We start from the raw sequence: 14,023 nt of genomic DNA, 5'->3' as shown, positions 1-14,023 counted from the left end.
TAGCCAATGAGCTTCACCAAAGACTAAAGCACTTAGACTCACACCACTCCATCCACTCCACCCAAGAATTCCTGAAGACCATCAAAGACACAAAGATAGAAGAGAATGAAATAATGGTCTCCTTTTGATGATATAGCCTTGTTCACATCCATCAACACCAACTTGGCCAAGGAAACGCTGACTACGCTATTAGAAGAACCAAAGATACAAACACCAACCACCACCAACTTCATCAGCAACGACAATATTGTCAAGCTAGTGGACCTATGCCTTACCACCCACTTCGCTTTCAACAACAAAACCTACAGATAAACCAACGGAACAACCATGGGGTCTCCGATATCGGGGTTCTTAGCAAAGGCAGTAATGCAGAGACTCGAACAAACAGTTCTGCCAACCATCCAACCCAATCTTTGGGTCCGCCATGTTAGTGACACCTTTTGTCAACAGTAAATGAAACAAATTAGAGAAAACCTTCAAGACCATCAATAATACCCTTACTAGCATAAAACTCACTAAAGAGGAGGAAAACATTAACAAATTGCCATTCCTAGATGTCGCAGTAGAACAATGGGAACTTCAAACCATTGTCTAGAGGAAAACAACACATAGACCGAATACTGAACTACAGAAGCAATCATCCCAACATCCACAATCGAAGCTGCATTAGAAAATTATTTCAATGAGCCATCACACACTGCAGAGCAGAGGAAAATCAAGAAGAATGGGTACCTAATGAACGCAGTCCACCAGTTTCTCAACAACAAATCCAAACAAGCAGACAAAACGAGTCTAGAAACCCTAGCCACTCTCCCCTACATCCAAGACATCTCAGAAATGACTGCCAGACCACTCGGACCTCTTGGCTTCATGGTAGCCTACAAACCCACCAACATATTAAAACAGCAGCTAACGAACTTGACAGACTCTACGCAGACTACAAGAAAAACTAATGTAATTGACAAAATACCTTGCAAGAATTGTAACAAACATTATATTGGACCAACCGGCAGAAAACTAGTCACCAGGATACATGAACTAGCCACAAAGAAACATGATCCACTCTCACTAGTATCTTTACGTACGGATGATAAAGGACGCCACTTCAACTGGGACAACACATCCATCCTAGGACAAGATAAACAGAGAACACTCGCAACAACTCGAAACATAGAATTCTGGCTGGAATGCCATCAACAAATACATTGACTTGGATCTCATTTACCAGCCCTTGAGAAAAAGAACAGGAAATGGCATCACCAGCCCAAGGAAATCTCAGCACATCAATAAAAAAGCAGGCCATACCACCAGTGCTTCACTGGAGACTCACTGACGATGTCACCTGGTATGGTGACAAAAACGTCTGAAAACAAACTTTACAGCTCAACGAGCAAACTTACATCCAATTCAAAACGCTGTAGGATCATACACTTATTATTTTTTTACTCGATAACAAGCTTGCGACTGTGGCTAAACTAGGCCTTACAAAAATATTCCATATTAGAATGCTTATATGTTTAGAACTGTCTGTTTACAAAAACCTGGTTAACTTCCCTAATGTTTCTTCCTATGGAAAATCTCCTCTTAGCCAGTATATCTGTATGGAGACTTACAAATCCAGCTGTGAGCATCTGCTGTACGTAACTGACCAACCCTTTCGGCATATTGTGTTCGCTAAACAAGCCCAAACAGTCCATCTTGTCGACTTAGCCATGGGCTGCTCCAACATTTAGTAATACTGTCACAGGCCAAAATTAAAAAGCAGGGCAATTAAATTAATTATCATTTAAATCCAATATTTTTATCATAGCCCCCATTCTCATGAATGGGCAGACAAACAGTTTCGGGGTAAACTGTTTTTTTAGAAAATAAAAGTATTATAATTTGCCAGTTCAATTAAACAGTTTCAGATGGATGCCAGGCCTTCATTCAATCCATAGATAATGAGTTGTTGACAGGTATGCAACTACATATAATTTTGAGGTCACTGGTGAATGTGAATTGGTTTCATGAGACTTCCAGAGAGATTTCCTTCTTTCTTACAAGCTAAAATTCTTTTCCCAGATCATTTAACAATTATTTAATTGGATATAAAACTAGAGAGAGTAAAACCCAACAGCTAGATCCAAAATTTCTAGAATCACTCTGGAGCTGGCAAAATCCGTCAGAACTGCTTTTTTTCTTATCAGTATTTTCTGTGGTTCGCTGGTTAGTTTTGGTCTTCGAGTAAAAAATGAGGTCTGCAGATGCTGGAGATCACAGCTGAAAATGTGTTGCTGGTTAAAGCACAGCAGGTTAGGCAGCATCTTAGGAATAGGGAATTCGACGTTTCGAGCATAAGCCCTTCATCAGGATTCCTGATGAAGGGCTTATGCTCGAAACGTTGAATTCCCTATTCCTGAGATGCTGCCTAACCTGCTGTGCTTTAACCAGCAACACATTTTCAGCTTAGTTTTGGTCTTCCCTTGATTGGCCATTCAACATTCAATCAGCCCTGAGTAGAGCAACAATTGATGTGGAATCATCTACAGTGTACTGCAGAGTTATAATCAAGGCCAGTCACCAACATCTGCATCAGTTTTCTTTCAAAGCATGTAACAGTTCGAAGTTGAATGACCTTTAACATTTAACTCTTGTTTCCGCCCAAAACAATTTTTTAAAAATAAAAGAAAAGTAGTCAGGGTATCTACATCAGCTAAAAGAAAGGGCAAGTGAGCATGTCTGTAAGCAAGGCCCATTCTGTAGGAATGGTAGAATTGAAATGTATGTTTGGTGTTTTCAAATCAAGAACACATCCGATATTAAAATGAAAATGATATTTTTAGGATGTGGCATTCTTGTTTGTGATTAATATTTATTTTCAAATGACTTAAAATTGATTTATTGAAACAAAATTGTTAATTTTCAATGTTTTTTCTTCCTCAGTGTGACGATCATCCAAAAATCAGTCGTCAGGCATCATTATATCTTCTTTCACAAGTATGTAAAACATTGCATAATCTTTAATGATTAAAAAATTTGATTTCTAACCTGCTAAAGTCAGTCGCATTGAGGCCTTGTGGTCTTGATAAAGAATCCTAAGCTTTGAACATAACATTATCCATATAAGCATCAATAATTAAAGTTTAAAATGTAAAGGAAATGTTTATGGTTAGTTGACTTGAAAATTGTCACAATTAGCTTGTTTGGTAATGGAAAGAAACTTGGCTGATATGAAGCTGTGTTTAATAATTGTTATTTCCTTGCCTCTTTGTCTCCAACATTAAGTGCCTAGCAAAAAAACTGCAGATGCTGGAATCCAAGGTAGACAGGCAGGAGGTTGGAAGAGCACATCGAGCCAAACAGCATCAGGTGGAGAAGTCAATGTTTTGGGGGTCCTGAGACCTCTCCACCTCCTGATGATACCTGGCTTGCTGTGTTCTTCCAGCCTCTTGCCTATCTACCAAGCATTTAATGTTGAGCATATGTTTTGCGAATTGAGAGCAACATGTAGATGTGCCCTTATTTGAACTTCATGCCCTATTTAAATCTGAGAGGATTTGAAACAAAAGTATATCCTATAACTTTTTAAAAGCTATAATTTGTGGGCAAGGTGATGGCCTAGTAGTATTATCACTGAACTGTCAATCCAGTAGATGCAGCTGACTGAGTTCAAATCCTGCCATGGCAGATGGTGGAATTTGAATTCAGAAAAATCTGGATTGAGTCTGATATTGATTTGTCAGAAAAAAACCCATTAGGTACACTGTCCTTATATTGAAGGAAACTGCCAACCTTACCTGATCTGGATTCAAGATCTACAGCAATGTGGTTGACTCTTAACTCCCCTCTGGAATGGGTAGTAAATGCTGGTCTAGTCAGACTCTATGACCCTAATCTGAGATGCCCTCATCCTGTGAATGAATAAAAAACATAATTTGCCACCCTTTATTAGCTACGTTCTTGTGCTCTCTTGTGTGCAGTCTCCTTTTTACCTGCCCTTCCTTTTTACCACCACCATCACCACCACAACCACAAATGACTTAGATTTAACCACAGAGTGAACCAATGCCTTCTGCGCTCTCTTAACCCAGTCACCGTCCTATCTTCATTGGTTCTCTAGTTTTTGAGAAGTATCTGAAGTTCGCATCATTACTTTTGCATGCTGGTCACTTGAAATCTGGATTTCGCTAATTGGCAAATTCGTACCTTCAGTTGTCTTTTGTAGCTTGCTGTGAATTTCATTTATCAAACTCAAAGATGTAAGTATGATAATGATTAATGGTTTTGCTTTAAATGTCAGTGTAATTATTCACTATGCAGGTCTGGTGTTTATCTATAGCTTTGGATAAGGTACATTTTTATAAGGACCACAGAGCTATTTGCAGTTAGAGCATTAGGTGGAATATGACTTGGAATGCCTATAGCCAGTGTCCACGTCCCTTCAGCCAGCTTTGATTGTGATGATTCTCTCTAGTGCGTTAGATAGAACAGCCAAGAGCTGATGTCATACGAGTACATTTCATCCTGTCTTTAATAGGGAAATTTGTGCTAGGAATTTTAGGATTTTGAAAACAACAATTTATATTTACATGATACCGTGATGGAAAAGCATTATTTTTGATTTGATTTAGTATTCACATGTGCTAAAGTACAGTGAAAAGTGTTATCTTACATGCTTTCCAGGCAGGTCATAAGGTACAGATGCATCAGGGTAACAACAGAGGGCAGGTTACAGTGGTACAGCTGCCGAGAAGTTGCAGAGATCTCAACGTTAACATTTTAGAGATCCATTCAAAAGTCTGATAACATCAGGGAAGAAGCTTTTCTTGAATATGTTTGTGCATGTATATCTTCCTGACACAGGAAAGCGAAAAAGAGTATCACCGAGGCGGGAAGGGTATTTGATTATGTTGGTTGCTTTCTTGATGCAGCAGAATGTATAGACGACATCAATGCACGGGAGGCTGGTTTGTCTACTGGACTGGACTGTGTTCACAACTGTCTGTAGTTTCTTTCAGTCTTGGGAAGAGCAGTTGCCATATCACACAGGGGGTGATGCATCCAGATAGAATGCTTTCTATCGTGCATTGATAAAAAAAATGTAAGATTTTTTAAGGACATGCTGAATTCCCTTACCCTCCTGGGGAAGTAGAGATGGTGTTGTTTGTTCTTATCAATGTGAGTGGGCCAGGACAGATTTTTGGTGATCGTCAATCCCAGGAACCTGACGCTATCGATCATCTCCACCTGAGGACCATTGTTGCAGACAGAAGTGTGCCCTCCGCTCTGCTTCCTGAAATCAATCACCAGCTGCTTCATTTTGCTGATGTTGATGGAGGGTTGTTGTCTTTACACCATGTTATTAAGTGCTCTCTCTCCTTCTTGTACTCCGTCTCTTCGTTGTATGCCAGATCTCAAACAATAGTGCTATCGTCAGCAAGCCTGTAAATGGAGTTGGTTTGGAATTTGCCCTCAGTCATGAGTATATAAGGAGTATAATTGGGGGCTGAGCCTTGCAGGGCACCATTGTTGGGGAGGTGGTGTTGTTGCCTATCCTTACTGATTACTTCCTGACGAACAGACTGCAAAGAATCCAGTTATAGAGAGAGGAGGAGAGACCAAGGACTGAGTTTGGAGATGGATTTGTTTGGAATTATAGTGTTGAAGGTGGAGTAGTCTACATAGTAGAACATAAGTATCCTTGTTATCCAGGGATGAGTGTAGGGCCAGGGAGATGATGTTTACCATGGACGTATAGTGCTGATAGGTCAATTGCAAGGGATCAAGGAAATCTGGGAAACTGAAATTGTTATGAACCATGGCTAATTTCTTGAAGCAATCCATAATTATGAAAGTCAGAACCAATCGGCAGTAGTCATTTGAGGCATGCTGCATGCTTTTTCTTTGGCACTGAGATGATGGTGGTCTTCTCGTAGCAGATGGGGACTTAAGGTCGTAGCAAGGAGAGGTTAACGATGACTGTGAACAGTCCCGCCAGCTGGTCCACACTGGATCTGAGTGCAGTCGGGGATTTCATCCAGATCAGTCACTTTCTGTGGGCTGACCTGTTCAGGCCGATCTAAGGTCTGTGGTGTTTGCCAAGAGTGCAGATGTATCTGAGGCTGGTGGAACAGGTGACGTCCTCTCACTGACCTTCCATGAGGGAGAGCTTGGAACGAGTGCATTGAGCTCATTGGGAAAGGATGTCCTGTTGCTCATGATTCTGTTTGATTTTGCTCTGTATGTCGTGTAAGTCTCGCCACAAAAGACGGGTGTCCATGTGGTTAGTCTGGGTCTCGAGCTTAGCATCCCCTTGGATCCCTGATGGCCTTGTAAAGGTTGTACCTGGATTTCCTGTATATGTCAGGGTCGCCTGACTTGAGCACCTCAGACCTAGACTTCAGTAGGCTTTGGATCTCCCGGTTCATCCAAAGTTTCACATTGGGGAATGTTTGGATTAACTTCTTTGGCACACACACTTACACTTACTAATAAAGTCTGTCACGGTAGTGGCATACTCATTTAGATTGGCTGCTGAGTTCTTGAACATTGCCCAGTCCATCGACTCTAAGCAGTCCCACAGAAGCCCTTCCGTTGCCTCAGACTAACACTGCACTGTTTTCAGTGCTGGGTTCTCATGCTTCGTTTTCGGTTTGTAAGCCAGTAGGAGGAGCACAGTGTTGTGATCTGATTTACCAAAATACTGATGGAGATTGAAGCATTAGGCATCTTCTATGGTTGTGTAACAGTGGTTGAGGATATTCTGATCTCTGGTGTGATATCAGACATGGTGATGGTATCTTGGTAGCACATCCTTGAGGTTGGCTTGGTTGAAGTCACTGTCTGTGATGAACAAGGCCTCCGGGTATTCCATCTCAAGTTTGTATGTTTGTTTCTAGCATGGTATACTTCACCAAGTATATTCTGTACTTCTGTATGGGGTGGGATGTAGACCGATGTCAGGATAGTGGAGGTGAACTTGTGCAGCAATGAGCAGGAACAGCATTTCAATGTTAAATATTCTAGGTCCAGGGAACAGCAAGTCGCCAGGGTTGCCACATCAGGTGTAGCAGGAGTGAGCTATGTCTCTGTGAAACAATGCACACGGCAGTTTCTCATCTTTGGAAGGTGAGTCTAGCTTTAAGGTCAGCCACCTTGTTCTCAATGGCTTGAACATTTTTCCAGGAGTATGCTTGTGGAGGGCAGGCTTGAAACCTCTGAGTTTCAGTCTCACCTGAAATCCACTGTGTCTCCTGCATTTCCTCGGTAGGTGGCTACTCCAGTCGATCCTGGGCATTGATGAGTTAAGTCAGCTGCTCTTAGTAGTAAGTGAGTGCTCCTGACAGGATCCCGAGCATGCAGCCTTGAACAGTCCGGGCACCCTTGTAGTCGATCTGGTCAATCCTGGGCATCATTGAGGGAAGTCTGCTTCTATAGTAGGTAAAAGAGTGCATTGATGGTGTCCTGAGCATCATTTACAGCCTTGAGCATTCCAGAGGGTTTTGCAATCGATCTGGTTGGGCCTCCTCGATGTCAAGTTACTGCAGGGTCAGGTCTTGTTCCCATGTTGTCAGGCCTTGTTTCCACAAGGTTGGGCATGTGCAAGAAGCCAGAAGGCCTTCAATCTCTCTCTGACCTTGTAGTTATAGCGTCCGCAAGTTGTTGGTTCTCTGGGGTCCTGGGCACCAGTTGCAGCCTTGAGTGATCCGAGGGGTCTTTCAATCAGTCTGGTCAGACCTCCTCGATATCAGGTCACCATGAGGTCAAGTCTCGTTCCCGTCCTGGTCGGGCCTCAAAATATAATAAAATGTGACACTGAATCACAATGATATTTTAGGGAAGATAATCTAGTAAAGTTTTGTCAAAGGAGTATGTTTTAATGAATGGCTCAAAGGAGAGCAGAGTAGTTAGCAATGCTGCCTCACGGCACCAGACACCTGGGTTTGATTCTAGCTTTGGGTGAGCACCTGCGTGGAGTTTGCATGTTCTCCCTGTATCTATGGTTTCCTTCTGGTGCTCCAGTTTCTGCCCACAGTCCAAAGATGCGCAGATTAGGTGGATTTGTCATGCTAAATTGCCCTAAAGTGTTCAGGGATGTGCATGGTTTAAAAAACCCCAAATGAGGTTGTGGGGATGGGCTAGGTCTGGATGGGCTGCTGTTTGGAGGGTCAGTGCAGACTTGATGGGTTGAATGGCCTGTTTCTGGACTGTAGGGATTCTGAGGGGGGAGGGTGCAGGAATATACTGGGATTTTCCACGGTTTTGGGACTGGGACACTCCAAGAATGGTCACCAATTGCACTTGTAAATTCTTGAGCGCTCAAACGAAAGTAGCACTTGGTCTTGTGGGATCGGAGAAGACTATTGACGGAAAGAAAGGCCAACCAAGAGGGGTTTGATAACAAAGATGAGAATTTTAAATTGAGGTATTTTCAAGTTGGGAGTTCACTTAAGTCAAGCATCACAGGAATGGTGGGTAAGGTGGTTTGTAATGTGAACATGACAGCAGCAGCGTTTGGATGACTGAGAGTTTCTTTATGCTTGGGTGAGCAAATTTAGTCATCTGAAAATTATATAGAGAGAAGTCCAGAACATCTGAAACTTAGAGTTCCTACTGAGAGAACTGGTCTATTAAGTGGCAGGTACTGTAAGTTAGCTGCAAAACCGTTTCCTGAGAGAGAACCAGATAGTGAAGAGAAATGAGTCGTTTGGTCATACAGGACTAGCTTATAAGACTGTCTTTATTTTTCTACATTACTCAAGAAACTCGGATCCTGATTGAATTCCCATCTCGCCTGTTCGTTTTACTGCCTGCAATCCACACCATTTTGTTTTGCCAAATGCTTGCATTAATTTAGTCCTTAGAGCCTTCCAAAACACATGAGTTACTTCAACATGGGATAGGGATTGAAACTGGAGCATTTCCTGGTCTTTTTTTGAATGAATTGCAAGTAACAGATGGCACAGACATACTGAGTAATTGGGGAAGCTTTCTGCTGAAACTGTTGACATAACGTTTTTTCGGATTAAGTTCAGTTTTTTTAAAACGGAAGTATTAAAATGAGGTTTTATATATTACTGGAAATATAAGCAATTCTCTCAAGATGTATTGTGTCCAGAAACCTATGTATAGTATAATGTCTCAGTTCCTATTTTTAGCCTCCACTTCTCAGTCGCCATCCTTTTGGTGCAGTTATCTGGTTTGACATCTGAACATGGTCTTCGTGGCTTAGCCACAGTGGAATTTTAACCTGCAATCAGAGAGATCAGGCAAGGGAATGGAGTGTAGCTTGTCTTTAATAGATGCTACTAATGATTGAGAAGATCTTGCAAATGCAGTTTAGCCTGATTAATTACAACCCAATAATAAACTGTTATTGTTTGTAAATCAGTGGCTGTGCCAGTGGTGGAATGCATATTAATATAAAATGTTAGTTACAGTTCTGAAATTCTCTTTAAAGCAGGCTGCCCATTAGTGCTCAATAAATGCAAGGACACCAGGCAGATTTGGCTCCAAATCCGAACTGAACCAAGCTTTTGGTCACTTCTGCTAATACTTGCTTTGACTCTGCATATATTTTTCTCTAATTAGGCTTCTGTGAAGTGAAGTAGCTTGCAATGTGTTTTTCTGTATTGAAACCATTTTACCTGATAACTTGTTGACAAATAAAATGCTGTTAATTAACAGAAAATGTTGTACACTAAATATTATAAATTATGTGCTGCATGAATTTTAATCCTGGTTTATTATAGGATGAATGTCCTAAATTGTCTCTAAGCAGAAACTAATTTTTAAAATTCTTTCTTTCATGGGACAATGAAATCATGGAAAAAGCCAACATTTGTCTCCAATCCCTTACTGCAGACAAACTAAGTGATTCGCTGGGTCTTTTTAGAGGGTAGATTGGAATCGAGCACATTGGTGTGTGTTTGGAATATTGTATTAACTAGAGAAGATAGGAAATTTGAAGCATTAGTTTAAAAAAAAAACATATTTCATTTATGGATCAGTGGTGCTGGAAGAGCACAGCAGTTCAGGCAGCATCCAACGAGCAGCAAAATCGACGTTTCGAGCAAAAGCCCTTCATCAGGGGGCTTTTGCCCAAAACGTCGATTTCGCTGCTCGTTGGATGCTGCCTGAACTGCTGTGCTCTTCCAGCACCACTGATCCAGAATCTGGCTTCCAGCATCTGCAGTCATTGTTTTACCTAGTATATTTCATTTATGTTAACCCATATCCGTGATGTACTCATTTGCATCTGATCAAGTTTTTGGTTGGCATGGCAGCAAATATGATCATTTACTGGTCAGTGAGTGAGACTAGAATTGCAATTTGGTGGCTCTTGATGATTCCTATGCTCATTTTAAAAATAATTACAAGCCAGTAATTCTCTTTCAACAGAAGCAATATAGCAATATCCTTTTGACTTGTAAATAACCATAAATGGGGAGATTGGTGAAGTGATGATATCAATAAGCATAGAAACAGGCCTTCAGTCCAGCTGGTCTGCACCAATCGGACATCTCAATCTGACCTAGTCCCAGCATTTGACCCATATCCCTCGAAACCCTTCCTGTTCACTAACCCATCCCGATGCCTTTTAAGTATTATAATTACACCCATCTTCTCCACTTCCTTTGGCAACATGTTACATACAAGCACCACCCTCTACATGAAAAGTTTTGAATCTTAATTTTTTTTTAGATCTTAACCCTATGCCCTCTAGATTTTTGGCTCCCATACCCTAGAAAAATACCTTGGCTCTTTACCCTATCCATGCCCCTGATGATTTTAATAAACATCTGTAATGTCATCCCTCACCCTCCAACACTCTGGGTTTAAAAAATAATCACAGCCTCTCCCCATAGCTCAAACCTTCAATCCTGCCAACATTCCTGTAAATCTTTTCTGAACCCTTTCAAGTTTTACCACATCCTTCCTATAGCTAGATGACCAGAATTGTGCACTGTATTCTAAATGTGCCTCACCTCATGAATAGCTGTAACATGATGTCCCAATCCAATGCTCTGAGCAATGAAGGCAAGTGTACCAAATGCCTTTTTTAGCATCCTGTCTACCTGGGACTCCACTTTCAAGGAACTATGCACCTGCACCCCTAGGTCTCTTTGTTCAGCAGTACTCCCCAGGCCCCTATCATTAACTGTATAAGTCCTGCCTTAGTGTGCCTTCCCAAAACGCAACGTGACACATTTATCTAAATTAAACTCCGTCTGCCACTCCACAGCCCATTGCCCCTGTTGTACTGTGAGATAACCTTCTTCACTGTCCACTGCATCACCTATTTTGGTAAGTCTGCGAACTTACTAACCATACCTCCGATATCCACATCCAAATGATTTATATAAATGATGAAAACAGGTGGACCCAGCACTGATCCTTGCAGCACACCGTTGGCCACAGGCCTCCAATCTGGGTAAAAATAAACCCCTCTGTCTCCTACCTTCAAACCAATTTTGTCTTCAATTGGCTAGTTTCCCCTAGATTCCATGTGATTTAACCCTGCCAACCATTCTACTGTGCAGAACCTTTGCACTAACAGACACATACTGTCTAGGAATTCTCATTTTTAAAGGCCTCCCACTTTTCAACTGCCCCATTACTTGTGAACAGCCTCCCCCAATGAACGTTTCAAAGTTCCTGCCTAATCCTGTCAAAATTTGCCCTACTCCAATTTAAAACTTGGACTGGTATTACAGAGGCTAAGACTAATTCTTTAGGGACTTGTGTTTAAATCCCACCATGGCAGCTAGTGGAATTTAAATTCCATTCACAAACAAATCTGGGATTGGAAGCTCATAGCTGCTTTAGTAACGATGAAATTCTCACTTGATGAAATGTTCACTGATGTCCTTTCTAAGGAAGGAAATTTGCCATCTTTATCTGGGCTGGCTGACATGTGATGCGAATCTCATGATGATGTGTTTGGCTGTTAACTGTCCTATGAAATGACCTGGCAAGCTACTGCATTCGAGCAATTAGCACTGGGCAACAAATACTGGCCATGCTAGTGACACAACTATCCCATGAAAAAATGAATTACTTAGTTTCTTAATGAAATTAAAAATCCTTACCTTCTAGAATACACGAATATTTGCTGTTGATTTATAGTATGCTTTTAGAAACAATACATTTGTATACTTTGTTTATATACCATGCAATATATATCAAGGATACTTTTAATATCCTTTAGATAAATATCTTTTTGAAATTGTTACTCCATAGTGATCTAAAACCTATGGCCTTCTCAAAACAAGGCCTAAGTAGCAGCATTCCTGAAGAAGGGCTTATGCCCGAAACATTGATTCTCCTGCTCCTCGGATGCTGCCTGGCCTGCTGAGCTTTTCCAGTACCACACTTTTCAGTTCTGATCTCCAGCATCTGCAGTCCTCACTTTCTCCTAAGTAGCAGGACCCAAAGCATTCATGAAATGAAGGTTTCGGAACCATCATCGTCATCTTAATAATTTTGTCATGGCTATCAATTACAAGATATTTAAACTGAAACACAACATTAATTTTAACTCTTTTTTTTTCTCGAGGTGTTTTTAATTATACACTACAGACCATTGGTAAATGCCTTAGCTGACGTGATCTTGAATGGGGACCTTTCAGTGTTCAGTATTAATTCAGAGCAGGATTCTTTGAAGCATTCAGTAAGTACATCTATTCAATTCAGTTGCAATGATATATCTCTTGGGTAGCTGGATTACCATTGATGGTCAAATGTAGAGTTTGGATGTTCTTTGTAAAATCTTAGACATTGCGAAGAACACTTATTTTTCCAAATTGCATGGCTGGCATGATTTTTTTTGTTTTGAACTTTTATATGATAGTCCAATTTGTTACATATCAGTTGTGTTTGGTAACTAATGTTTAAACAGCTGACTAACAATTTTATTGACAACTGAAGATAATTCCATGAAGGAAAACATTTTACAGGAATGCAATATCAGGAACATTGCTTCATGTTTATTTAAAAAAAAGCAAGAAATTCTGAGAACTAGATCGAATGCCTGGGCGGCACTTGAACAGCTTCTGACATGCATTCCAAAATATTGGCAAAAATTCCTGCAGTCCCTAAAGAAGACCTCCCTGGGTGTTTAATTTTTTTAAATTTTAGTCCAATAAAGGAACCCACACATTTTTATATTCCAGTTGTCAAAGGCACGGCAATTAAGCTATCAATTATCTTAAAAATTCTATCTATTTGGTTTATTTAAACATGCCCATCAAGCCATTCTTGGCAAGTAGTTTCTTTAAAATAACTGAATAATTACCTTTTAGCAGTAAGTAAGAATACTGCATGTGCAACAATGTTCCATATATCTTTGCAAATATTAAACTGTAGTAGAAGACAAGTCTTATCTGCTGCCTTGGAGAATGAGGTAAGCTATCTCTGAGTGAAGTGGAAGTAATGTTGATATTCTGATGCATTCCTCGGTCGTGTCTGGATTTTGTTTGACCTGTTAATTTGCATAAAGTGGCGGAAGCATAATTGCAGCCTTGTGAATTGTGAAATGCCCTGTTATAGTGATTATATATTTATTTGTCCCTAAATCACCAGCCAAGTGCAATGTATTCTTTCATTTTAATCCCTACGATTTTGGAAAACAGATTTATTTTTCCCAGATTTCGCAGGAACTGCATAGCTTTTTAAAAAAAAAACAGAAGTATCTTCGGCAAAATTTGGCTCTTGAAAATAATGCAGTTTAAAAATTGTGTTCCTAAGAGTCCAAATAGAAGCATGTTAATGTATTCTTTTAAGATATAAGCGATGTATAATTGATAGAAAGCTCTTATTTGCAAAAGGAGGCATTTTATTTAAAAATGTATTTTCCAATGGAACATATCAGTATCATAACAGAAAAAAAAATTACAATGTAAACATGTCAAATGACGAAGAAAATGAAATTCATGCTCGCTGTTTTCATTTTTCAGCAGCTAACTTCTGAGATTTTAGATTAGTGGTTAGCAGTAACTGCAGCCTGAAGCTTATCCTATTGTGATACTCTTAGTAACAC

The 14,023-nt window shown here is 40.4% G+C and overlaps 1 protein-coding gene across 1 annotated transcript in view; it reads left to right on the top strand.

The window, feature by feature from the left end:
* Positions 1–14,023, top strand: part of clec16a (C-type lectin domain containing 16A) — a 269,043-nt gene that overhangs the window by 46,104 nt on the left and 208,916 nt on the right. Inside the window, exons 9-10 of the mRNA XM_060840490.1 lie at positions 2,926–2,979; positions 12,542–12,655. Coding sequence (XP_060696473.1) covers positions 2,926–2,979; positions 12,542–12,655 — 168 coding nt within the window. The remainder of the gene's footprint in view (positions 1–2,925; positions 2,980–12,541; positions 12,656–14,023) is intronic.

The sequence above is a fragment of the Hemiscyllium ocellatum genome, chromosome 20, assembly GCF_020745735.1.
Source record: "Hemiscyllium ocellatum isolate sHemOce1 chromosome 20, sHemOce1.pat.X.cur, whole genome shotgun sequence".
Lineage (NCBI taxonomy): Eukaryota > Metazoa > Chordata > Chondrichthyes > Orectolobiformes > Hemiscylliidae > Hemiscyllium > Hemiscyllium ocellatum.
Note: the sequence above shows the minus strand (reverse complement) of the source record. Positions and strands in the feature narration are given on the sequence as shown.